This window comes from Mesoplodon densirostris, chromosome 3 (assembly GCF_025265405.1).
Source record: "Mesoplodon densirostris isolate mMesDen1 chromosome 3, mMesDen1 primary haplotype, whole genome shotgun sequence".
NCBI classification, from domain to species: domain Eukaryota; kingdom Metazoa; phylum Chordata; class Mammalia; order Artiodactyla; family Ziphiidae; genus Mesoplodon; species Mesoplodon densirostris.
Genome location: NC_082663.1, coordinates 6,221,699 through 6,247,851, shown reverse-complemented (window position 1 = coordinate 6,247,851; position 26,153 = coordinate 6,221,699). Strand labels below are relative to the sequence as shown.

At 43.5% G+C, this 26,153-nt stretch overlaps 1 protein-coding gene across 3 annotated transcripts in view; it reads right to left on the bottom strand.

The window, feature by feature from the left end:
- ADCY2 (adenylate cyclase 2) overlaps positions 1-20,192 on the bottom strand; it is a 440,892-nt gene extending 420,700 nt beyond the window's left edge. For 2 of the 3 annotated variants that reach the window (XM_060092712.1, XM_060092713.1), the window contains exons 1-2: positions 19,931-20,192; positions 753-950 (exon numbers count right to left, since the gene is read on the bottom strand). In XM_060092712.1, coding sequence (XP_059948695.1) covers positions 753-950; positions 19,931-20,161 — 429 coding nt within the window. In that variant the 5' untranslated portion in view covers positions 20,162-20,192. The remainder of the gene's footprint in view (positions 1-752; positions 951-19,930) is intronic. The other variant, XM_060092714.1, reaches the window with a different exon arrangement.
- Between the last annotated feature and the right edge of the window lie 5,961 nt (positions 20,193-26,153).

The following is a 26,153-nucleotide window of genomic DNA, read 5'->3' as shown; positions in this document are numbered from 1 at the left end:
GCTCAGTTTCATCTCTCCCTGGAAGGCGCCAGGACCCCTTGGCTTCCATCACACACTTGAAGCTAGTAACTAGCACATCCCCATCTGCAGCCCACACCTGCGCCCTGGACAACCCAGCACTTGACCAAGCAGTCAGCAGGCTACAGCCTTGTAGCAGCAGTACACGGGGAAAAGCCCATTAGACTACATTCTCCTAAAGACCTAACATCCTCCAGACAGAGCCATTTTCTAAGTCAAGAGCCTCCCCAGTTTCAACACGAAGAACTATGGGTCTCCCTATTGCTACGATGTTATCACGTTGATACAAAGTCAGTAGCACAGCCATCTGTCTGTAAGAAGGGAGATCCAGTCACTGAGAAAGAGTTCAAGGGCCATGACCAGTCTTTGAGACTTAGAGGCACAAAGTGAGGCTCTAGTCCCAGAGGGATTCCAGAATAATGGGAAACTCAGGGGTTAGAGGAGAATGGAGCTACCAAGACCAAGTGGTGAGAGGTGTAAATGCAGACTTAGCCATCAGAAGAAACACGTGACCAGGTGAGCCCAGGCAGCACCCCAATGGCCAGCAGGTCTGAGGAGTTAAAACGGGTGCTGAGTGACTTCATCATGGGGACATCCCTGAGACAGCTGTTTCAGAAGACTTCCTTCTCAGCTATTGGTCTCCTGTTTACAGTTTAGGGCCAAGGTGATAGAACTTGGTATGTTACAGATCAAAGCACAGAAAAACAAACACAAAGAGCATTTCAACACCTTACCTGGTCCCAGGGAGAGACGGTGCCTCCAAAACACATGAACAAGTAGCCCATGGCCACGAGACAAATCCATATCACCAAAGAGAAAAGGCGGAGCAGCTTCTTAAACACTGACTCGATGCAGACGAGGATGAAGATAGCAAAGAAAATCGCCAGGGCAGTTGGAACTGTTATTAAAAATGCCACGTGGTCTTCAACTTCCTAAGGAGAGAAAAAAGAATATTGCAAAGGTACAATTTAGAAAACCCGTGGTACCCATGACTTGTTATCAAAATGTTATCAACGTTATTCAGTGTTGAAATATAACAGGTTTTAAAAGTGATTTCAGAAGGAAAAGTTTGAACTTTTGAAAATTTAAGTTTCTTATTAAATAACCATGTTTTTTCTATATAAATAACCCAGTATTGGATATTTGAATAATGCAAAACAGCCATGCCATCAAATTCAAATTTTCCCTGGTAAATGGAGAAATGGATTTCATTCAAAAGTGAATGCAAGAACACAGAAGGTACGGATAAAATAAGACAACCAACTTCACTGCCTGCACCAGAGGATCAGAAATACCCCAACTGTAGGAAATTAAGTCCTCCAAATGGATTTGAAATGTTTTATTTAAATAAAACCTAAAAACTATCTCAGGCTCTCAAGGGAGAAGTTTTTCTTTTAATGCACAGCAATTAATGTTTTAATGGGAACATAGGTTAATAGAAAAGGGTCTAGAAGATGAGAGAGCAGGAAATACTTAGAAGAATGTGTCAGTTTTCTGGTTTCCTTCCCCACCTCTCTTGGGCTCCAGTAGCAAAAAGAAAATGGACATTTATTACTGGCCTCTTATTAATGTATTTTTTAAAAATCCACATTTGCACACTAATATTCATTTTCTATTTATCTCTTTCTAGTCAGACACCCCCTAAAAGGCACACTATTACAATTCTATACAATTTCACACAATGTAATAGACATCATACTTCCTTTGATTATCCAAGCCTAGATTTAGGCTTTAACTTCTCCAAACATGCTGGAACCTTGCTCTGAACAGCACACACTACGAAATGGAACACAGCTTAAGATCTTTAATCCTCACCCAATATATTTAGTTGGTGAAATACTCAAAGGAGTTTCAATCAAAAACCCATATGGCTGGGCTTCCCTGGTGGCATAGTGGTTGAGAGTCTACCTGCCAATGCAGGGGACACGGGCTCGTATCCCGGTCCGGGAAGATCCCACATGCCGCGGAGCGGCTGGGCCCGTGAGCCATGGCCGCTGAGCCTGCGCGTCCGGAGCCTGTGCTCTGCAACGGGAGAGGCCACAGCGGTGAGAGGCCTGCGTACCGCAAAACAACAACAACAAACCCATATGGCCGCAGCCCTAAGAACTTCCACTGAGCTTTTAGCATATCAAAAGTTACAGTACAATCTGGCATGTTTGGGGCGGGTCTTTCAAATACCAGAGCCTGGGGAAGGCTTCATCTTTTCTGGTTGGTACAGGGTTCACTCCGTGCCATGAGCATCTCTAACTTCACCCTGGAGATGCCCCCCGTGCCCCCTTCAGATATCAGGCCATAACCACAGGGAGAGCGGGGAAGCAAAGCAGATCAGCCAAACCACCATACAGGGCCCAGGCTGACACCCAGCAGAAAGAAAAGGGACCCTGCCCACCCTCAATGTCTTCATTTCCCTTTCCTCTCTCCCCCAATTATTTGCATCAAGTGATACCCGGAAAAAAAGGCAATCATAGCAAATACTCAGGTCTATATTTTTGTGCTAAGCACTCAGGTACATTAAGCCCTTTAACACAACAGCCCTATGGGAGTGGTGGGCACTGGTGTCTGCACTGTTCTACAGCTGAAAAAATGCACGGCCCTGAACTGAAAGAAGGTGTCAGGGTTGTGGAGCTGATGGGGAGAGAGCCAGGGCTCCAGCCCAGAGAGCTGGGGGCGGTCTGTTCTTGCAGACCCCTGCAGCAGAGCTCTGCACCCTGCTTGTGCAGAGATGATACACTAGACCAGGTGTGGCCAGTCCTCGAGGGGCCAAAAGAATCTGTTTCCACAACAGCCAGAAAACAGAAGGATACAAAGGGATGTTCTTATAATCTCCCTCCATTGTTATTTTTGGCCACGATTAAGTGCCTAATTGTATTCTTACCCTCAGATACATGTTCTAATCATTGCAAAAAGGTGACAGGTATCCACCAGTGCTCCCCAGCACTTAGGCACCACGGGTCGAGGTACACAGGGACCCGACAGCCTGTCTTCTGAAGACATCAAATTTGAGACCACGATCGCTACACACATGGAGCCGTGAAAACCGATTTTACTTTAAACCTTCCCAAATGAAGTTAACTGAGCTGCGGACAGAAAGCTAACCAGTAAATAACCAGGACAGCTGTTTTCCTGGTGTGGCTTTTCACTTACTTCATTAACCCAGTAGGGGAGAAACAATCATTGACTTTATTGGCTCGGATTTCTCCAGAAAGACTGAAAATGGTGTGAAAATATGCGTGACTGTCTAGTGAAAATTAGTAGCTAAAGGAACAGAAAGTCTGTGATTGTGAGTCCTTCCAGGAAGAGGGAGACAAAATACATTACCTGTAGGAGCTTTTCCTGTGCTTCTCTTTTTAAAAGATCCAGCTGTAATCAGTCGAAGACCCAATGCCTTATTGAGCTGGGTACATTATGTAATAAGACTTGATACACGGGTTTTGGTTTTAAATATTGGAGTCTCTATGTCACATTTTTTTTTTTAACTATCAGCGTCTTGATCACTGAGAAGTGACTAGTCTGGGCCTCAGGTGACCTCTTCACTGGGCACAGAGGACACAGAGCCCACAGAAATGTTTTAATTTCTTTCAAAATCAGAACAATAACAACCAAAACACCTAAGATTCTAAGCTCAAAGGTTACATACATCTCCATGCTAACCCAGCATAAACTATGGTTGTGAATATACTTTTAGGGAAGAGGGGACGGACAAAGGCCCTCAGTCCCTCTCTTGTAATCTGATCCGAAGGGCTGGCACCCCTGCTCTCCAGATGCGCGGCATTCCCTGGTCCATCCCACACACCAGAGAAGGACCCCCAGCTTCAAGCAGTGTCCCCAGTCTCGGTTGGGGGGACCAGATTCCCAGATGGCCAACGGCTTAAGATGGTCAGCCACTGCTCATGAGGCCGGTGGCCCTGACCATTGCAAAACCTGAGCCCACTGAAGAATCTGGGCTCTTCCAGAAAGAGAACAGCCACCAATTTATTCTGCATTTGCCTTTTGAAGTCTAACTCCAAACATCTTAATATGGACTTCTCCACTAAATAAGGTTGTCAAGGAAAAACAACAGAACAGTATTCATTAAGAATGTATAAGCTTATAAACCACATTCTTTCCTAGCCCCGCATCTGAATCATGTGTTTTTCTTAAGGCTAATAAGTAAATGAAACAGCAAAACGCCCTCAGGCCTTGAATTACATGGGCCTCCCCCATCCTTTATTCCAGCCCCAGTGGACAGGAAGATGAATGAAGCCACTACAGCTCCCCCATGGCTGTTTCCTTAGGAGCTAGTTGAGTTTTCAAAATTCAGAGTATAAAACAAATAGAGTAGCTCAAAATAAAGTGAACAAAAACAGTGAAAACATTGTCAATCTAAATTAAATATGGTTATATATCCTCACCCCTCCTCCCTTCGTGGAAAAAAAAAATTACCATGTTATGTAAACTAAATGAAATGTACTAAAATGTCTTTATTAGTACTAAAATGTGTGAAAATGCCTTTAAGACATGTCTTTAAAAAGATTTTTTTTTTAATTTACCATACAATGCAAACTAAATAAAATGTGCTAAAATGCCTTTAATGCCTGGCATGACCTACTATCATGATAATGGATTCCTATCTCTCCTGGACCGTTTCATCCTTTCCTGATCAATGCATTTTGGGGTAATTTGGGATCGCTTCTAATTGCCAAGCCTATTAAACACACATCATTTTTATTTATTATGTGACAACTGCTTTGTTTCATGGAGGCTTTTCCACGGAGCAACAGATTACCTGTATGTTCATTTTTTCCACGTGTATTTTTCATTTTTTGTTAAACAGTACTGTTCTTCTTTTAGATGGTAAAGGACAGACTAATGTAAAATACTTTTCTATAAAAAGGATATTTTAGTGAAGTGCTTTGAAGTCCAACAGACTGAAGGTAGAAACCAATTTCCATCACTAACTATAATTCGGAGTGAGCACTGGGCCTCCCTAAGTCCCTGTTTCTTCACATGAACAGAACTACAGACACTGCATGGCTGGCGGGGTTGAATACATGACTGGTGCACCATAAATGAGATTATTATCATGGTGACCATCACTCCCTCTTGCCTGCAAATCTGAGTACTTTCCACCAATGCTAGTCTGACTATTCCTTATTGAAATGATGTCAATTTTCCATTCTAAATGATTATATATTTGATTACCACAAATTAATCTGAAGGGTTGTCACTGGGCAAAAAGAAATCAGTCTTTATCTATGATACACATTTGCCTTTAAGTATATGTGTCATATAATATATATGTGTGTGTTGTGTGTGTGTGATACGTAATAGAATATATATTTTTTCATTCTTTCCCACATACATAGTCATACTCTATTTTACCATGACGTGTGAAAGTAATAAATAAAAATTCTAACTAAAATATTCTATAAAACTATGATGAAATAAATCAAAGGTGATCTCAATAAATATTCCACGTAAATAAACAGGAAGATATTCCATGTACATAAATAGGAAGACAATATTGTCAAGATGTCAGTTCTTTCCAAATTAATCTATAGATTCAATGCAATGACAATCGAAATCACAGCAAGTTAATTTTGTAGATATCAACGCACTGATTCTAAAGTTTAAATGAAGAGGCAAAAGCCGTAGAATAGCCAACACGATGTTGAAGGAGAAGAACAAAGTTGGAGGACCAACACTGCCTGATTTCAAGACTTAGTACAAAGCAACCTTAATCAAGACAGAGTGGTAATGCAGAATAGACAAATAGATCAACGGACTGGAAAGATCCACATTAATGTAGTCAAATGATGTTGAAAAAGGCACAAAGACAATTAAATGGAGAAAGGATAGAACAACTAAATAGATACCCACATGAAAATATGAATCTAGATACATACTTTACACCTTTCACAAAAATCAACTCAAAATGGATCACAGATCTAAATGTAAAACGCAAAATAATTGTGAAAAATTTTGAAAGTCTTCCCATGAGCAAACGTGTGTTGTGCAGTAAAAGTGGTGCTCAGAGGGAAATTGTTCATCTTAAAAGTTGAGCTGACTTGTCCTACTATCAATTTGGCTTTTCTGGGAGTCACATTTCTTAGAGCCCCTTTCCCTCCATGGCTCTTGGTTAGAGTTGAACAGAAGAGGAATTTGTGCCAGAATTGGGAGGGGAAAGTGGAGCAAGTCCTCACCAGAATCCCCTTCCTGGAATGCTCCCAGGTGAGAGCTGGCCCTCGCAGGTGCCTGCACAAGATTTGGGAGGTGGAAGCCAAGCAGCCCCAGGAAGGGCGATGTGCAGAGTCAGATGTGGATGAGACACGTGTGAAGAAGCCTGGAGGGGCCCAGCCTGCCCGGCTCTGCCCTGCTCCACGTGCAGCACTCTGACCAAAGCAGCCAGACCAGGCTCCCCACTACCTTCCTTCCTGAAAGGGCTCCCTTCGGCGGGTGCACATCCCCGCACGTCCTGATTGGCCTAGTGACGCTCCGCTGATCTCAATGCTCCCTGTTGCTGCCAAGCTCCATACTAAGAAAGGAGGCTGAAAACTGGTGAATTAAAGATCCCACTTCAGAAATGTGGAAAAGAACGAAACCCAAAGAAAGTAGAAAGAAGATGCGGTGGTCAGGGACTTTCCAAAATATTCCCTATTTCCTTCTTCTGAGTTCCTTCTGGGTGTACTTTCTGAGCTCCTTTTAAGTTCCAAGTAGCCATGCTTTGGCCAAAAAAAATGTAGGCAGAAGTGAAGTGTTTCTCTCCTGGGCAGAGGCACGTAAATGCCAGTGAGAGGTCTCACAGCACTTTCTCTCCATGGTACAATGATTACAGAAGCATCTGTCATGAGGAGGACACCTACAGCCCAGCCCAGATGAGCAGAAGCTCCCTCCTGGCCCACACTGGCCAGGATGTGTATGCAAGAAGTAAACCTCTGATATGGGAGGCCAAATATGAGGTTTGTTTATTAACCTGTCACAACCTATAACATCTTTGCTGACATAAAAATTGGCACCTGAAATAGAGTGCTGCCCACAACCTAAAATATACAGCATTGATAGCTGCTAGGTGGCAGGAGCAGCAAGGAAACAATTATCAGAGACTGAAAAGTAGCAACCCAAGCTACGCAGTGATCCAACATTTGGTCAAAATATATTCCTGTCCTGGAAGGCAAAATATGCTCTAATAGAATTGTAAGTCTACAGCAGGGCTCAGCAAGCTTTTTTTGTAAGAGCTAGATCATAAATGTTTTAGGCTTCACTGGCTATAAGGTCTCTGTCACACTAAACACAGCCTGCTGTACCTTAAACACAGTCATAGATCATAGGCAAATGAATGGTCAGGCTATATTCCAATAAAACTTTATTTGAAAAAAATAGGCAGTGGGCCAGATTTGGTCCCAGGCCAGAGTTTGCTTGACCCCTATTCTAGAAAGGGCCATCAAACACAATGTTACAAGTGTGGGTGTATTGCTGCTGACTGCATTTGTTAAGGTACAAGAAAAATACAAGCTAAGAAAATAACTGATTGGTTGTAAGTAGGGATGAAAGGGAAGCAGAATTCTATGGATTTGTCAGAGGAAGAGGAAAATGCTTCTCAGTCTCAACCAGTAAATGATAGAACTTGGGTCCTAGAGTGATTAAAACCCAGCCATGTGCAGAAAAAAAAATCAAACCTACTATTGAAGACGGAATGGATTAAAGTGCTTCAGACTAAAGCCCAACTAAAAGTATGGTGCCAGCAAATTCTTTCAACTGAACAAAAAGGCGCAGGGAAAAGAGAACCAGAAATTGTGTTTCCCAAACAGGCTCAAAGCATGCACAGACTGATAGAGAGAGGGAGTGAGAGAAAGACTGAGAGATAGATGGAGTGAAAAGGCAGAGAAATATAGCAAATCACAGAAGTATGTCTTGAAAAGAACATGGCCTTTGACAACGGGAGATGAGTGAAATTAAACAGAGAAGAATTCAAAGAAGTTTTGAAAGATCTGTGTTTCCAAAACAAATGCCAATGTGAACTTTTGCTGTTCTAGACAAAGGAAATTTGGAGTTCTCTATCTACGGCAAGAAAGAGGTTGAGAAAATTGCTCAGTCCCCAAGAAGGAAATATTCCCCAAAAATCAATCCAGCTGTGGTCAAAACGATGGCCAATAAGGAAGAACCTCCCCAGGGGAGGGTTCAGATGTCACAGGAAATAATAGACAAGGGTCTATTTCCAGGACAAGAGTCTGGATCTAATGAAGAAGCAATCCGCATCCCCAGGGCCAGGGACCCTCAGACTGTCTGCCCAGGGATTGAATTACTTTGTTGTGTACCTGAAACTAACACAATATTATAAATCAGCTATACTCCAACAAAATTAAAATTAAAAAAAAAAGAAGCCACATTCAGGCTTCATGTGAAATGACTGCTCAGCATTCCCTTTGAACAAACTAGTGCCCTTCATTCACAGATCCTAGACTCTGAGCTTCTTGCCATTAGTGGATGGAACTTTGGAGTGGTCTCCCTTGAGAAAGGGATGCATGTATTTTCTTAAGGAAGGAGTAAACTAAGTGTCTGGTGACCAGGTATGTGCACTGTGGTAGTAATAGCGCTGTTAAACGTTCTAGTTCACCTCTCTGTTATGGTTTTGTCAGCAAAACTGGCTGCACTAATTCCCTAACCTATATCCAAGCCCTTCTGTAATTCTCTCCTACACTGACTCTGGCCCTGGCCATGTGACTCTCTTTGGACAATATGACAACAGTTTCATGAAACAAAGACGTGAAAATAGTTAGGTATTGGGGCTTGCCCTCTTCCTCATTGATCTTTAGAACCCTACATGCAAAGTAGCTCAGGCTAGCTTGCTAAATGAGCCCAGTGACTCTCTCACCCTATCCAGCAGCCCTGGCTGACAGCCTGCCAACTGGCCTCGTATGTCAATAAGGACTCCTTAGATGATCCAGCTACCAAATGACCCACCAGCTGCCAGCTGACCACACAAACAAGAGATAGACCAGCAGAGATCAATTGAATAGCTAGAACCAAGAGATGACCCACAGAATTGTGAGCTAAACAAAATAGTTATACCAATCTGTTAATTCTGGAGGCGGTTTGTTACACAGAACAAGCTAACTGATGCATCCTCCTTGTAGGCATACGGGAATCTGACGTGCTATATAAGGTACTGTGTTAGACTGTATTTCCCATGAATGGGGGCCATAATACATCCCATCCCATATGTGACTGGCACTCCTCTCATCAAGTGAGGTTCTATGACCTCCTCAATTGAACCTGGGCAGTTCTTTGTGACCATGATGGAAGTGGTATTATCTGACTTCAGAGACAGGATTATAAGGATGCCATGCACTTCCACTTGAGTCTTAGAGGATGATCATTCTTGGAACCCAGCAACTACACTGTGAAGAAGTCAAGTAACCATGTGGAGAGGCATGTGAAGGTGTTCCAGCCAACAGTCCCAGTTGAGTTTCAGCTACCAGCCAGCAATGACGACTAGACATGTAAGTGAGCAAGCCTCCAAGGACTCCAGTTCTCAGCCTTTAAGCCATCCCAATTGACATATGGAGCAGGGATGAGCTGCCATTGCCAAACCTGTCCAAGTTGCTGATTCAGGAGGTAAATAAATGATGTTGATATTTTCAACCGCTAAGTTTTCTGGGGGTTTTTATGAAGCAAAAGATAACTAGGATACTTACTTTGGTCAATGAAAAATGAATAAAAGTGATGTGTCATTTCCATGTGGAAGATGTCAATTGTCAGAGAGTGAAGCACTCTTTTCCTCCCTAGTATAGCAATCAAGGAAGGAAGGATACTGTGGGATGCAACTTCCTTCATTCTAAATCTCTGAGTGACTGGTGTGACAGAATTCCTCTGCTGACTCAAATTTACTGTGCAGCCTGAACAAAATATAAACCTTTACTGTGTTAAGCTATTAAGATTTTGGAGTTGTTTGTTTTCATAGCATATTCTAGTATGTTCTGATTGACACAAGAGGAAATAAAGATAGAAAGCAAAAATGCAAATTTTTGTCTTAATGTATGTTAAGACAAAACATACATCTGATGAGACTAAGTAAAAAAAGAAAGCACCTAAAAATAACACTATAAATAAAACCCAAAGATATAGTATATGTAAAGTGTAAAAATGAGAACAGTATTATCACATATATGCCATTAAACTTGAGAATTGGGACAAAATGCAAAGATTCCTAGAAAAGTCTTATTGAAACTGACTTGAGAAGTAAAGTTAGAAATACTATAATCCTATTACTATCAAAGATACTGAAGCAGAAATTTTAAAAATCTCTCTACAAAGAAAGCAACAAACCCATGTGGTTTTCTAAGCAAATTCTATCAACTCTAACATAATGAAAACTTTTAGAAAACTAAAAATGAAGGCATATTCCATGATTTATTTTATAAGACCAGAAAAACTTATAAAAGGAAAATGACAATTTGATAAAGAAAAAATCCAAACTCATTTCACCAAAGAATATGCTTGCAAAAATCTTAAACAAAATGTTAGTACTTCATATGCAATATTTTATAAGAGATATCATAAAAACTGTGTTTGTATCAGGAATATAAAAATTGTTCAATAATAGAAAATTATTATCCATTACTTTGACATTAAAAAACAGCAAAAAAATCCTATAATTATCTCAATTTGGTAAAACTCAACACCCAGTCATGTTTAAACTTTTTTTATAAATTAGAACAAAAGGGAATCTCAAAGGATATCTATAAAAATCTGTAACCAACATCATCCTAAGTGAATAAACTATGAAGGAATTCTATTTAAAGTTAGGAAAATGTGTAAGGATACCCTCAATCACGAGCTCTGTCAATAACACATTAGAGTTTCTAGCCAGTACAATAATACAAGAAAAAGAAATGAAATGCCTTAGGATTGGACAAAAGGAAATAAAACTCTCATTATTTGCAGATGATATGAACTGTCTATGTAGAGAACCTGAAAGAATCTGCATTTCAGTTACCAGTAATAAAAAGGATATGATAAGTTGTATAGCTATAAAATAATATCCAAAATTATATTCTTTTACATCATCAACAAAAGAGTAAAAATTCATAATTTTTGGGGGGGGTAGGATTTTATTAATTAATTTATTTATTTTTGCTATGTTGGGTCTTCGTTTCTGTGCAAGGGCTTTCTCTAGTTGTGGCAAGTGGGGGCCACTCTTCATTGCAGTGGGTGGGCCTCCCACTATCGCGGCCTCTCTTGTTGCGGAGCACAGGCTCCAGACGCGCAGGCTCAGCAGTTGTGGCTCACGGGCCCAGTTGCTCTGCAGCATGTGGGATCCTCCCAGACCAGGGCTCGAACCCATGTCCCCTGCATTAGCAGGCAGATTCTCAACCACTGCACCACGAGGGAAGCCCAAAATTCATAATTTTTAAAACATCATTTACAGTAAGCAATAAAACACAAAATATCTTTTGGTACTCAGGAGAACAGTAAGAACAGCCTATAGAAAATTGTAAAACATTACTGAAGCACATAAATGGAGAGATGGCCCATGTTCATGGATAGAAAAATTTAATATCATAAAATATCAATTATCAGCAATGAATCAATAGATTAAATATAACACTAACAAAATCCCACTTGAGTTTTTTTCATATTGAGGTTAAAATAAGTTGATTGTAAAATTTATATGGAAGAACAAAAATTTGATAATAACCAAGAAACTTTTCAAAGAGTTGAATGTTACTTCCCTTGCCCAATATATATACGTATTATAAAGCTTAGTAATTATACTCTGTGTGTGTGTATTAAAAAAGAACAAAACTTAACCACTGGAAGAGAAAAGATAGCCCATAACAAATGACTCATATATGCAATTTTGATTTATAACAGATTTGGGGAAAGAAGTAACTAAAATGAACCAGTAAAAATTGATTCTCCACAAGAAAAAATATATGTAAATGGACCTCGATCACCACTTTATACCACACATATACCACATGATATATATAGGGTATGTATGATAAAATGAACAAAAAGAAAAGCAAGAGAATGACAAACAAAAAGTGCAAATGAAGTTTACTTCTGAGGGTAGGTAGGGGAATGGGAGAGGTGCAGTGTAGACTGAAATACATTATTGGGGATATTCTAGTTTGGACTGGGTTCATGGATGTTTAATTTTAGTGTAAATAAACAAGCAAGCTAAATAGATATAAACGAGTATTGAGCTCAAGAATCAAAGATTAATCAAATTAATCAAATGATAAATCCCATTCTGTGCACCTAAAGTCCAATCCTGAAGAATATGGATGTTATATGTTTGAATTAACTGCAAGTCAATAATGGGAAGGGATTAGATGTTAGATCAACCATATGTGTGAACTATGTTAACATTTCTTCATTATTCTTTCATTTTTATTCATCTGATTTCCTTATCCTCTGAATTTTTAACATCACATAGCTTTTATTAGTTCTACTAATGCACCAGTCTAAAACTTCCTTTCCTTCATCATATCCACAGCTCACTAGTAGCTAGAAATCTTAATTATTTTCCCTTTTTTTATAGAGCTTAAAAAATAATACAGTACATTTAAAACACATGCAGTAATTCAGCATTTGGGGTAAGCATGGAATGGAAGCCAGCACCTATGAGCTCTGGCATGTCCTGGCTGTAATATCCCAGCATCATTACATCTGAGGGATGATAAAGGACACTGGTGGAAATTAGGTAGAAATTCTAATCCCAAAACCCTGCAGTCAGGGCTCCCATCACCATGGTGCTGGTCTGCCATCATCTCCACCAGGAACCTTCTGTAGGGTGGTTACCCTAGACACTGGATTTATTCATAAGATCCTCTCAGACAATAATCATCATCTTGAGAAGTCTTCTCAAGAACTTCAACGTTCTAAAAAGAAGCTATTGTACTTTATATTTGTATGTTTTAAATGCAATAAATTATTCATTCAATAGATTTTAATTGTGCTAATATTGAAATTTTCCATTTCAAGCAAAAAGTGACTTGGTTCGACTCTCAGATACAATTGGCCTTATGCGTTCCTAATGGTGGTGACCCAGGTCTGTATTCTCGTTCTTTCTGTCTGGGCACTGTCGTTCTACAGCCCTGGGCAGAGTCAGAAAACTAGTTGGCAGAGCTGCTCATGGGGATTTTTAGGCTGAGTATCTCATAACTCTGCCCATCACTCTCCCTCACCTGAAGGTGGCACCTGGGGATGGAAGCATAAGCCTAAGTGAAAAGAGGGAGTGAAAATGATTATTTGTAATGTTGCCAGCAACAGATGAACTAATGAAGTCTTCCTCCAAACCTCTCCTGGTTCCCTTCCTTGTGATCTCTATTGTATCTTTATACAAATAGGGCAGTGAAGCAACATTAGCAAAGTCTTAATTTGGCCAAATGGATCAAACACACAAGCTGACTCAACAATCCTTTTCTCTCCTCCCAAACGCACTGGGTGGCTGCAAACCAGCATTGCCAGATGTGTATCTATTTCCTAGTTTGACACCAGGGAATTGCCTGGTAAATAGTATCTTATCACTCTTGTTCATTTTACATTATATAACATTATCTAAAGCTAACAAAATTGAAAAAAAATATGAAGGCCAATAGCACTGTCCATTTGGCAGAATTTTAGTGCTAGAGAATGGTAACTTGTCAAAATATGACTTTAATTAAACTATCTATGCTTCTCCATCTTTTTTATAAGTAACCCAAAGCTATATTCATACTTATCACATAAATAGAAAAACATCCCCTGTTCTTTCATACCCAGGTTTAAAAGTTCTAGTACTCATTTAGTTGTCACCCTGAAATACATCTACAGGGGACCTTGACAAGGAAAACCCTGTGTGCTGCAAGTGTAATAATAAAAATGACCTACATTTGTTTTGGGTATGACATGTGCCCAGCTCTGTGCTAAATGTCCACAGGATCCATCTTACTTAGTTCCCAAAAGATCTCCCCAAGCCTAGTTGTGTTATTCATTTTAGTCCACAGCAGATAAACTAATTTGTCAGGAAAACTAAATGGCAACATTGAGACCAGATCCAGGTCTAGTGACAGTTTTATGCTCTTAACAAGAGGCTACACAATGGGAAAGACAGCAGCTAAGGAAAAATGCATCTACCCCCTAAACTATCCATGTTAGTTAAGCACCTGTGATCTGGTTAGCGCTGTATTAAATATGGGGGTGCTAAGTTTCTTCCCTGAAAGAACTAACAATTAGTTGAGGAGACAAGACGAACTGACAAAACTATTCTGCACGTCAGATGACAGTCATGGAGTGGGTAAATTATTTCATGTAACAAATGAGCTTTGTAGGCATCAGAGGCAGCAACCAATACAGATAGGAATGCACAGCACAGGCTGGCCTGTTTAAGCTCAGGAAGGAGAGCTTGAACTTGGATAAGCAGCGTGGGGAGGGGCAGGCTTCGAGGAGAGGGGAAGCACTGGAGGAAACAGCAAAGCTAGAAGGGATCAGATGCAGACACTCTGATCTCATGGCATCCAGGCTAACAGACCACCCTAGTATGGACAGGTAAATGGCAGCGTGTCAAAGATGAGCTGTTTCTGGAAGGAATGTCACCCAGAGGGATGCCCATCCCAGTGCGGGCCCCAGTAGGCACTCCGTGAATATCAGTGAGGGAAGACTGAGTGAAGTCCAGTGGATCGTACTGATGTCGACATCGAGTTATAGAAGGAACTAGGGTACCCGTGGATTTTGCACAAGCTCCTAGCCCTGAGTGTCCCATCACTAGCAATTCCTGAACAAACAGATCGAAGTAATTAATAGAACCATAAGACACCTTTACCAAAGTAACAGATCAGCTCTAACAGCATGATTATCTTTTAAATAGAATGTTTAAGTTAAAAAATACCAGTAAGTTTCACACAGAGCTCAACAGGAATGGATTTTACAGGCCACGGTATTCATGCTGGGGACTTGGCCAATGGAAGCAAAGTTACAAATGCACCTGCTGCTTAACGGGAAACCCTGGGAATATTCAGCATAAAGGAAATAAATCAAGTCTACCCCAATGAGTTAATCGTGGGGAAGCATCCCTACAATTCTTTAACATTAAAAGAGAAAAAAATGGAAATGGAACCCCATCCACAGAATGAAGCTTGAGGACTTTCTTATCAGCATGAAATTTCAACAAGAAAACTGCTGCTGTGCTAGGACCAGAGCTGGGGATTCTAGATCTGCAGTGATCACCAGCCTAGTTCACCCAGGCAGAGTCAGACATCCAGCACCACAACTGTACCCTTAAAGACAAAAGCCACCGCCTTTGGGTTTCGGTTTCCTCCTCTGTAGCATGAGCGCCCTTCCAGCTCTAATACTATGTGACTACGTGTTTTTCACAGCAACAATGAAAATGCAACTACAGAAGACCCAGTAATGACAACAGTTCCTGAGGGCATACTCTGTGCCAGGCATTCTTCTAAGTGCTTCACGGGTACTGATTGGGACCATCACCTTAGAAGGCAGGTACCATTTCATTTTACAAACAAGAAAACTGAGGCATAGAGAACTTGAACAATTTGCCCAAGGTCACAGAGATGGAAAGGGACAAAGTCAAAATGCCAACACACATAGATGCTCTTAACCATTACACTCTGCCTTTTTTAAATGGAGAAGGCAAGGTACCATGCATATATTTAATTATGCACTTTAATATCCAAAGGATGCTTCCAAATCCTTTCTTGCTAGGCCTCTAAACTGCAACCATCTTTCCTGCAGAAAACTACAGTTTTTCGTTGTCGTTTGTTTATACCACAGTTAAATCATAATTAAAGTGACTTATTGAATTACTGGTTGCAAATCACAAACACCTGCCAAGTAAGAGTCTCCTGCATGTATAGAGAAATTCACAGAAAGACGGATCTTTAGCTACCTCCACTCCAGTTCCTAAAAGCATGCACTACCCCTCCACCCCCAGAATTAAGAGACTAGAGAAAGTATGCAGAGAATTGCCTGCTCCTTAGAGGAGATGTCAGACATATTTATCTGCCTTCTCCAGCCTTCCACTCCCCAAGAAAAGACTTCTCCCCATTGATCCTTCCACCCACTAGGGGCGCTGAAATAATGTCTGGAATAATAAAGCCAATTTGCCTCTACAATGACTGGATTCACTTACTCATTTTGGAAAAATTAGGATTCTTTCTCCATGTATAGAGAAAAGAAACACTCATATATATGCCCCTAGAAAAAACACCTGATGCTGGAAAACTGATTTGTAATGAAGTACTTACGGTCATTGTTTGAAAGATCTAGCACACCGAATCACAGTAAAAGCAAGAAGGTAGATCATATTCTGTCAAAATCATACATATTACATATTTAATATTGATAAAAGTATATACTCATTTGGATATTATTAGCAAACTAAAAAAAACAGGCAAAAAAACAGAAAAAAAGTATTTTATAGCAATATCTGACTATTTAAAATTTATGGGAATGAAATTTTTCCATTCCAGTTGAAATATTGACCATTCCTAATGAAAAATTTTAACCAAAACAAATCTGGCTGGAGCTAGCTGGTATTTGAGAAACTGAAAAATTTATGTCAGCCTTTCCTAACCACGATGGGCAAATTTTGAGAAAAGTTGGCTGATTTTGGACATAATAAATGAGAGAGGATTTGATTCTAAGAAGAGGTTTTCATGCATTTAGTAATAAGAACCAGTCCTGGAAAATGAAGCTACCTCATAAGACTTAGAACTTAAAGTTTGGTCTTATTAGTTCCAAGTTTTCTCATGCCAGAGGGTAATTTAATTTTGTTCACCATGCCCAGTACTATCATCAAAAACTTCCATCATAAGCAACAGAAAATATTTTTTATATTATTAAACAAGATATTAAAATTCAAGACATGCTATCATATGTGCTATTTGTTTTGTCTTGATATTTCTTAACAAATATGGGATTAAACCTATTTAATCACTTTTTATGTAGAAAATAGTTAAGCAAGATAGTAAAGTTTCAATTCAGAATTTACTTATTAAAATATAATAAAAATACTTTGCAGATTACCTTATCTTCATGATCAGTGATGCAGACGCATAGGTTGACCATAGATTGAAATTAAGTGAAAGCAGATTGTGAATAATGCCAATTAGGGAAATAGTAGGTCAAGACAAAACTTACTTTTTTTTCTTTTTAAGAGATATTTCAAGTCACTTCACACAAAGGCAATTACACATACCAAAAAATCACTATGTACTTGGATACCATCAGGATCATCTTGTGATCCAAGTGTTCTAGAAAACTATGGATATGCATTAAGAAAGTTACCAGACCTTTTCTACTACAAGAACTGATGGAAGTCTAGTGGAAATCAAAATCAGGCAGATTCATGGGAAGAAGAATCTGTCCAAGATTTCAGGCAGCAAAAACAGATCTTCCGAGCTCCCGAACTACATCAGAGCCTAGCGATTCTAGTAAAGCGCTCGAAGGTGGAAATCTGGGTGGGGCCCAGGCAGCTATTTCTGTCTTCCAGTGTAGATCTCTGGGAAGCCAAGCTCTGGTCAGTCTGAGAAATGAATTCACCCCACTCTGTGTGCACGTGACTCCATGTCAACTCTGTCCCAGCTTCCAATGCTCTTAACCTAGCCACTTTGACTACATGGATGGAGAACATTTTTCGTAAAGTGGAACTGCTGTTTATGCTATTACTAAAAGCAAAATAGAAATGAGCTGTCCAGATCTCAGAACTGTGTCAGTACTTCCTAAGGTCAAGTACCAGAGGACAGTGACCAGTCCTCCCATGCATTTCCCAATGCCAGGCCCAGTAGCCCCAGTGCCCACTTGAAGGTAGCCTTTCCACCAGATGACGTCACCCTTCCTGATTCTGGAACATTCCTGCACAGCTCATCTCCTAGAAGGATTTACAAAGTAGTCAGAGCATGGTTTAGGTAGAGAGCCAAGGACAGGATCCGTTCCACCATCTCTGGACCTCACCCTGGGCTACAGCCATGTCATGGGAAGTGCCTGCTTTGTACTTAAAGTGATTTAGCTGAATGCCAGGAGAGTGTGGGAATGACTGATTTATCAAGAAAAGTAAAGATGCCTGAATAAGCTTTTAAAAAAGATACCACTCCAGCATCTGCACCATGTGAAATGGAACATAAAGGAACTGGGTAAAGAAACACAATAATCAAAGACAAATTAGAGAAGGGAGCTTTCAGCTGACTGTGCTGAATCCCTGACGGCCCATTCAAGAACATCTACGTAGATCAAGGTTTAAGAAGTTAGAGATCTGTATGATAGCAAACAAAGTGGTGTGTGTAGGGGAGCATGAACTTCACATTTGTCTTTAAATATATTAATGGTGCTATAAATAGGCCATCACCTGCTCCTTCTTTTCCATTTGGAAGAGAACCAGCCAGAACGGGTTTGAATTACAGATTCAACAGAATCACAAGTAGCAATGTTCTAGCTGCTTTTCCAGAGGAAAAGGGATGTGTTTTCTTCCCTGCAAGGATGGAAATGAGAAGGAGATGCTTTTAGAGACCCTGCTTGCCAATGAGACTGAGCAGAAGTCTCTCGTCATGTCCTCTTTGGCCCTAAGAAGTGGTGAGAAGAGACAAAGATGCCATTCCAGGGAGCATTCCAGGCTGGTAACAAGGGTGTGAAGACTGCCGTGAACTCACACCCAGAATACAGAATTAAGGTGCTCTCTGCTCTATGTTGTATAATAAAAGACCCAGTTGTAATCGGTGGCATCGTGATGTTCTATTTACTTTCTAATTTTTATTCTTATCTCATTGAATTCCAGCAGAAGACAACACCTCTTGACTAGTGTGGGGAAAAAGAAAACTTCATTTTTTAAAGAACCCAGATGATAAGTTTTCCCATGCATAATATTTGAGCACCATCTGGCTCAGGATATGAAGAATAAATTGCCAAAAACCAAGGACAGCTATTTTGCACACGTGTTGAAATAAAGCAAACACCCACGCCTTTGCTCTGAGGACATGAATGTAGGTGTATGTCTATATTCTGAGCTAAAAAGACATCATTCGATGCAGACATCCCCAGATCAACCACTGACCAAAAATATCTCACTGATTAATCAATGCCTGGCACTCAATCTGCACACACATATCATAGGCGGTGCAAAAGTTTGAACCACACCAACAGAAAGATCAGTAACAGGAAGCTTACCGCCATCTACAGATTTCCCCTCACTGCTCACGGGAGTGAGCCATGGATTTCTACTCGAAAAATATAAATTGGCAAAATTGACATCAGCTGTGGAGTTGCATTACGCTCCCAGTGATGAAATCCAGTTTAATAACCTGTGCAAAACAGTAAACACGACTAACTACCTCTCTAGAAATAGGAAAGCAACGGTCCACGGATGCTTGTTACTTACACACTTGGAGGCTGAAGACTCACAACAGGTCAACACCCCATCTCGCCCTGTCTATGGGACTAAACCATACAGATTTAAAGGCAAATACGTAGAATAATATACTTGTTTTCATTTCTCCTCTCCATTCACCACTTTCCCGAGGCAGGCTTTTTAGAGAGTTAAATAACTAAAACGCCAGCTCAGGGGCTGGGCAGCGGCCTCGCGAAGAGGCGCGAGGCTGATTCCGAGGGACACAGACCTAGTGGAGCGGCTGTTGCGGCCAGCGGCGCCGAGTGAAAAGCACGGCGAGTTTGCCAGCGGGTGCGCAGAGGTGGGAAACGCACACCCGGGCCGTCCACCCGCTGCACACCCGGCAACTTTATTTTGGGCAGAACCTTCCTAGGAAACTTTTCTCTCGCCCCCAGTTCTCGCCCAACCCAGGTCGGCCGCGGGCAGGCAGGAGGGGCAGGGCGCCGCGGGCCGAGGGGTAGCCCCGGCCGGGACGCGGCTCGGCGGGTACCTCCCTCTCCTCTCGGGGCCCCGGGGCGCGCGGGCAGGTCCCACAGGGAGGCCACTCACCAGCCGGAGCGCGAAGAAGACGGCGAGCAGGGCGAGGCAGGCGCCCATGACGATGAGAAGCAGGAAGACGATGAGCGGGTGCTGCTGGCTCATGCGGTAGTACGACTCGTAGAGCCAGTCCCGGGACCGCTGCAGCCCGTCGCCGTCGCCGCCGCCGCCCGCCGCCGCCGCCGCCGCCGCCTCGGCGCGGTCCCGCAGGTAGCGGCGCCGCCGCATCGCCTCCTGCCACATCGGGGAGGTTCACGGGGCGCCCGCCGAGCGCGCCCGGCCGGGGCCGCGCCGCCCGCTCGGCCGCCGCCGACCGCGTCCCAGCCCCGCGCTGCCTCGGCCGGCCGCGCTGCCGGCGCTCCGAGCTGCGCGCAGGGGCCTCCGGCGCGGGCGGAGCTCGGAGCCCCGGGCTGGGCGCGCTGACGCGCGGGCGGGGGCCGGGCGGCGGCCTCGGGGGCAGCTCCCGGCGGCGCCGCTACCGCCACCGCGCGGGAGGGGGCGTGTGTGACAGGGGGCGCTCGACCCGCCTCTGCCCGCACCCTGCGCGCCGCAGCCGGGCCTCCACCCACCGCCGCCCCCCGACGGCCAGGTCGCGCGCCGGGCACGGCGGGGGGCCGGAGCGCCCAGCCGCGTGCTGGGCGGGGAGAGGCGGGGCCCGCGGCCCAGCCCCGTGGGTCCCCCTCTTAGACCCTCCTACGATCAGCGCGGGCAAGGTCCACCTCCCCTCCGCTGTCTCAGCCTGGGGTCTGGCGGGGGCTCCCACCGTGCCCTGCGCGGTCCCCGAGCGCGGTCTGGGGGTTCCCGCTTCCTGCCGCCCTCACCTCCGACCTAGCTCAGAAGACTGCGGACGCTCCTAACTCCTCTCCACCCGCTCCAAGTGCGGCGGGGAGGGGCCGTCCCACCCTCCAGTCCACCCAGGCTCTGAGTAGTGTGCGGGGGATGGGTTGGACGGGGTGCCCCCTTGCTCCTCCCCACTTTCTCAGAGCGTAGCCGGGAGGAGACCTCCCATCCTTTGGTATCCCCTGCTCGGAGGACCGCGGGGACTTCCTCTTCTTCACCCTCTGTGCGCTCGCAGGAGGGATTCCCCTCCGCTCCGCATCCCTTAATGGGTAGGGGGTTCCCACCCTCCTCTTCTTCAACTCAGCACAGCGGGCTTGGGGGATCTCACGGTCCTCCCCACTCTCTCAGAGGGCAGGGGGCTTCCCTGCGGGGGGCGGGAAGACGCTGGGACGCGGGGAGACCCCTTGGCCGAGAACAGCTCCAAATGCGCAATGGAGAGGCAAGGCGGACACCCGCCCGTGTGATTGAACGCTGCACCCCGCCACGTCCTCGGGTAGGCCGCCTTACTTGCGCCCTGCAGTTTCAGCTTAAGTCACACTTTGGAGGTACCCGATAGGGCAAGGTTTTCCGTATCGGAGTTTAGAGGGAGCCCTCTGGTCGGTCCACGGCCCCCGCCGAGCCCCTGCTGTCCGGCAGGGATGGCAGCGAGGGCGCGACCGGGGAGAGTGGCTGGGCGCTGGTGCGGGCAGGGTCGGCTCTGGGATTCGCTTTCTCCACGCCACCTCGGGGGACTGGGCGCGGGGGCCGATGTCTGCAGGGGCAGCGTCCCCTCCCGACACGCCTGGGGGTTGAGCCCGCTGGCCCTCTACCTGGGCGGTAGGGGAGCTCCTTGGTGCTCCACCCTTTTGGAGGGTCCCTCCTAGTCGAGAGTTGTCTGTACCCAAGCCCCGCAAATCCCACCTCCACCCGAAGCCTAAGGAGTCCGAGGCACCGCGATCCACCCCTCTCGGGCACCAGCACACGTCCGGGGCTTGTTCCTATGCACGTGTCTGTTCCAGTACCAGACCAGCGCAGGGGGCTCTGAGCCCTGGCACCGCCTAACACTTGGGAAACCTTCCCGAACTGTCCCGCTGCCCGCTCTTGGCCCTCCTGTCCCACTGCGGGACAGAGGCATATGAGCTGGGTAGCTGCGTGCCCAGTGACGGCAGGACCCAGGCCACGAGGGGAGAGGGGCTCGGAGCCTTCTAGTGACTTTATTTTTAGCCGCAGTTAATGCCTGCTCTGCTCAGGGGGTGTAGACCAGAAAAGGGCACAGCTCTGCCACCGGCTGCCCGAGACCTTGGCCGGTGGGTAAGGATGGGGGAGTAAAAAGGAAGCGTGTCCCGGACACTGGATCCTTGGCCAGGGACCCTGCCGGCCAGACTCCACCTAGTCCTGGGCCTTCCCTCCTGCCCTAGACCTGCAGTGGAGAAGAAATGGAAGGAGGCAACGCATGGGATAAGCCCCCTACCCCGAACGTGTCCTGGGGGTCCCACGGCCTCCTGCCCTCGCAGGAGATGGAACTCTTCTTTGTCGAGTTCCTGGTCTGCGCCCTCACCCCGCTTTGCCTGCCCACCCCTGGCGGTAGACGTAACCGCCCCCCCCCCCCCCCGGGGTAATTCAAATCTCAGCTTTACCCGTGGGTCCAGGCTCACCCATCGGGCTCAGTTCTCTCTTTTGGACTGGAGGATTTTAGGGTTTTGGTGGTTCTGAGAACAAGCTGCAAGACAGCGCTGATGAATCGGCTCTATGAATATCCCGAGACCAGCGTCTCCTAAGGAAGCCCGGGTGAGTGGGCAGTTGCGCAGCTGCTGTCGTGAGGATTCTCCCCTTCCTCCCGCTCTGCCCATGGTCTGTCTAGGTTATGCAGAGCTGCGCATTTCCAGTCTTTTCCTTTTGGAGCAACTTCCCCTCTCCAATTCTTGGTGCCTCTTCACCCTTTGTATTGATAAACGGCTGCCTTTACCCACTCAAAAAGGAAGAAAAAGTAAATAATCTGTAATTCAGGTTTATGGTTAAAAGTATTGAGAGACTCGTAAGAGAACAGTACGTGTTTAAGTATTTTCTCCTTCTCTCCAGTGGGGAAGTAACAACCAGTAACTATACCCTATATATATCCTCCACATGGTAAAGGGGTGTGACTGTAAGATTTCTAGGAGATTTTGTTAAACACAATGGCAGAATATAATTTAAAGAGACTCTGCATGAAGGGACTTTTGTCCTTGACCCTTATGACATTTTTTATCACTCATTCTTTCATTAATTCGTTCAATAAATATTTATTTTGTGCCTATCATATGCCAGATGTTCAAGGGGGAAGAAAAGGACCAAGCCTAGGACGCTTCTAGGAATTTCCAATGTACTTTGAAAAGTAGGGCTACAAAAAGCAAAACATGAGCAAAAATCAACATCCATCCCTAAGTCCCCCATATGATTTAAATTTCACCATCGTGGACAAAGGTCGTGGAATGAATATAGTATAATAATCAAGATATGTCAGGCTTCCCGAGATTATATTGGGTTTTTCATTTGTTTCAGTTTGGGGGCTTATTTTTATGAGGACCTCTTTATGTTTAATACAAAATATGAACCAATATAATCATTATAGTTATTCTATCAGCATTTTAGAATCAATTGCACCAATATACCTTTTTAAAAGTTCACAACAGTTTCTATTTTGAAGGCAAAAAAAACCACAACAAAATAATAACCCCCAAGCAGCATGAAGTGGAATGAAAAATGCCCTTTAGTACAAAGCCAGGAGCATGAAATCTAGACTCATGCAATTAAAGGGACCCCAAGGAGTCCATTTCCATGCCTTTGGGTAGCAAGGCTGCTATGCCGAGGGTAAGCCACGAAGAGCAAAGGGGTTTTCCCACAAATATACTCCATATCAATGTCCTTGCGACAAAATGCACAAAGAAACTTACTATGGAAGCTCTAACAGGCCTGAGAGACTTGCGGGCGGGGGGTGGGGTGGGGGGAGGAAGTATAAGCATGAGAAAGGAGAATTCATTTTTCCTGCGACGCTAGAGGGCAGCCCTCCATCCTCAGAACCCAGAAGGCAGGGCAGGCCTCCTGGGAGCATGATTAGTGCTGTTGCACAGGGCCCCTTGCTTGGTTTAAGGTCCTGCTGTCGCCATGTTGAAATTCTTGATACCCATTTTTATTTTGCCCTGAGCCCTGCAAATTAGAGAGCTGGGCCTGCCAGCTAGAGACACCAAACAGTCCTGGTATCTCTGCCTGCATGCAGAGCCTAGGGGGTGCAAGCTTGAGTTCAAGCAGACAGACACGTCCACCCAGTGACTGCAGGCCACCTCTCCCCTCCTAATCTGATCATCTTTCACACACAGGATCACACACCTGAGTGCTTATACATCTGTTAAGTAACTATGCTGCAGGACAGGTTTTGGAATCAGTGGCTTTTCCTTTAAAAATAACCCATCTTCTAGTTCCTATTCCAAACCCAGTTAGATTAGCTCACTCGATAAGGACGCTGTTGGGCTCTTCCCAATGTCACAGTGCTCTGATTGATTAAAGGCAAGGACAGACACAGACACGTGTCACCTCGGAGCATATTGTAGAGCTGAGCGTGGAGCATTTCCCTGTATATTCGTTTTTCTCTCTGGCAAATACATCACTAAAATTTATACAATAAAGTATGAACAGTATGTCAACAGATTCATTATCACCATGAAATATGTTTTGTGTACCCAGATAACATTTACATTTTGATTGAACCGGAGTCTGTGGATACAGAAACCACACAACCAAAGCCAGCTTCTAGCTCCGGGAAGCCTCATTAACTCTTTGAGATCACTAAGGAACTCTTCTGCAGTTCAGTTTTTAGAGCATCAGATAAAAAGTTGCTGAATGGACCATTAATATATTCATTTTCTTTCCCCTTCCCTGTGGGATGATCCTGACACGTATTTTGAAAAACCTTACTTGCTTGGTTTATTTGATAAATTATTTCTCAGGGGACAAAATTGGAATAAATAGTTCAGAGACTCATCTTTAAAATCTGAGTTCAGGTGACTTATTGGGATTTATGGTCCTGAATATGTGAGAAGATGGTACAAGTATTTTGCAACAGACCTTTCACAAAATCCCGCTGCCATTCCAAAGTGTGTTACTAGGACTTGTTTCAAGATCCACCGAGACACTGGAATTCCTTCTGTGAGTGCTGGGAGGAGTGAGAATAGGTTAATGACTAATCAGTCCCAGCACCAACATGTCTACAACCTTGAGGGAGGTATCGATTTCTCAGCTCCTGCCCAGAGAATGTGATCTAAAAAGTAATGACTCATAGAGTGGAGTTGTGTGCTCAGGGTTTGTTTCCTAGGGAGGTACCGGAAGAGGGGGATTGTTTACCAAGCTTGGATGATTCAGATACCTTGCTTTTATTTTTTTATTTTTTACTTTTAAATTTTATATTCTTATTAGTATACATATATTCAATCAGGCTCTTATTCTCATTTTTATTGTAGTGGGGTTTTTTACATTTTTATTGGAGTATAATTGTTTTACAATGGTGTGTTAGTTTCAGCTGTACAACAAAATGAATGAGATATATATATATGTATATACATATATATATATATATATATATATATATATATATATATATATCCCCATATCCCCTCCCTCTTATGTCTCCCTCCCACCCTCCCTGTCCCACCCCTCTAGGTGGTCACAAAGCACCGACCTGATCTCCCTGTGCTATGCGGCTGCTTCCCACTAGCTATTTTGGTAGTGTATATATGTCCATGCCACTCTCACTTTGTCACAGCTTACCCTTCGACTTTTATTTTTATAGCCTTTTAGGTGTTCCTTAAAAGAATCAACAAGAGAATAATTTAATTACACTCTAACATTGATCAATAATGTACCTTTAGGGACAAGAAATGGTCTCTATGGTAAACAATACTGTGACATAGTTCATGACTATTTTTGCCCAATTCTGAATTCATTCAATTCAGGTAACTTAGTTTAAAATTATAAGCCACTCTCCCATGTTTGAGTCATGGTTTTATATTTGAATTTGAAAATAAACTTACTGCTTGTATTCACACTACTATAATAGTTAATATTATCATAATAACCTTCTTAAAGTGCTGGATTTTTGCCTCAACTCTGATACCAACTGTAGATCCTCAAAGAAGTCATAAACATCTCCGAGCTTCTGTTTATCTGTAAAGTGAGAAGAATAAACCAAATATTCTAAGGATTTTTCTAACATGTTTATACTACCCTGGGCTGGGTAAAGGGATGGATTTTAATCAACTTTTTTAGATTGGGGGTGGGGGAAATCACATTCAATACAAATAAGGGAACTGTACACAAAAAAAGTTTGTTGGGTTGTATGTAGGCATTTGATAACAAGCACTGTTTCCTTAGGTGTAAATGCAAGAGT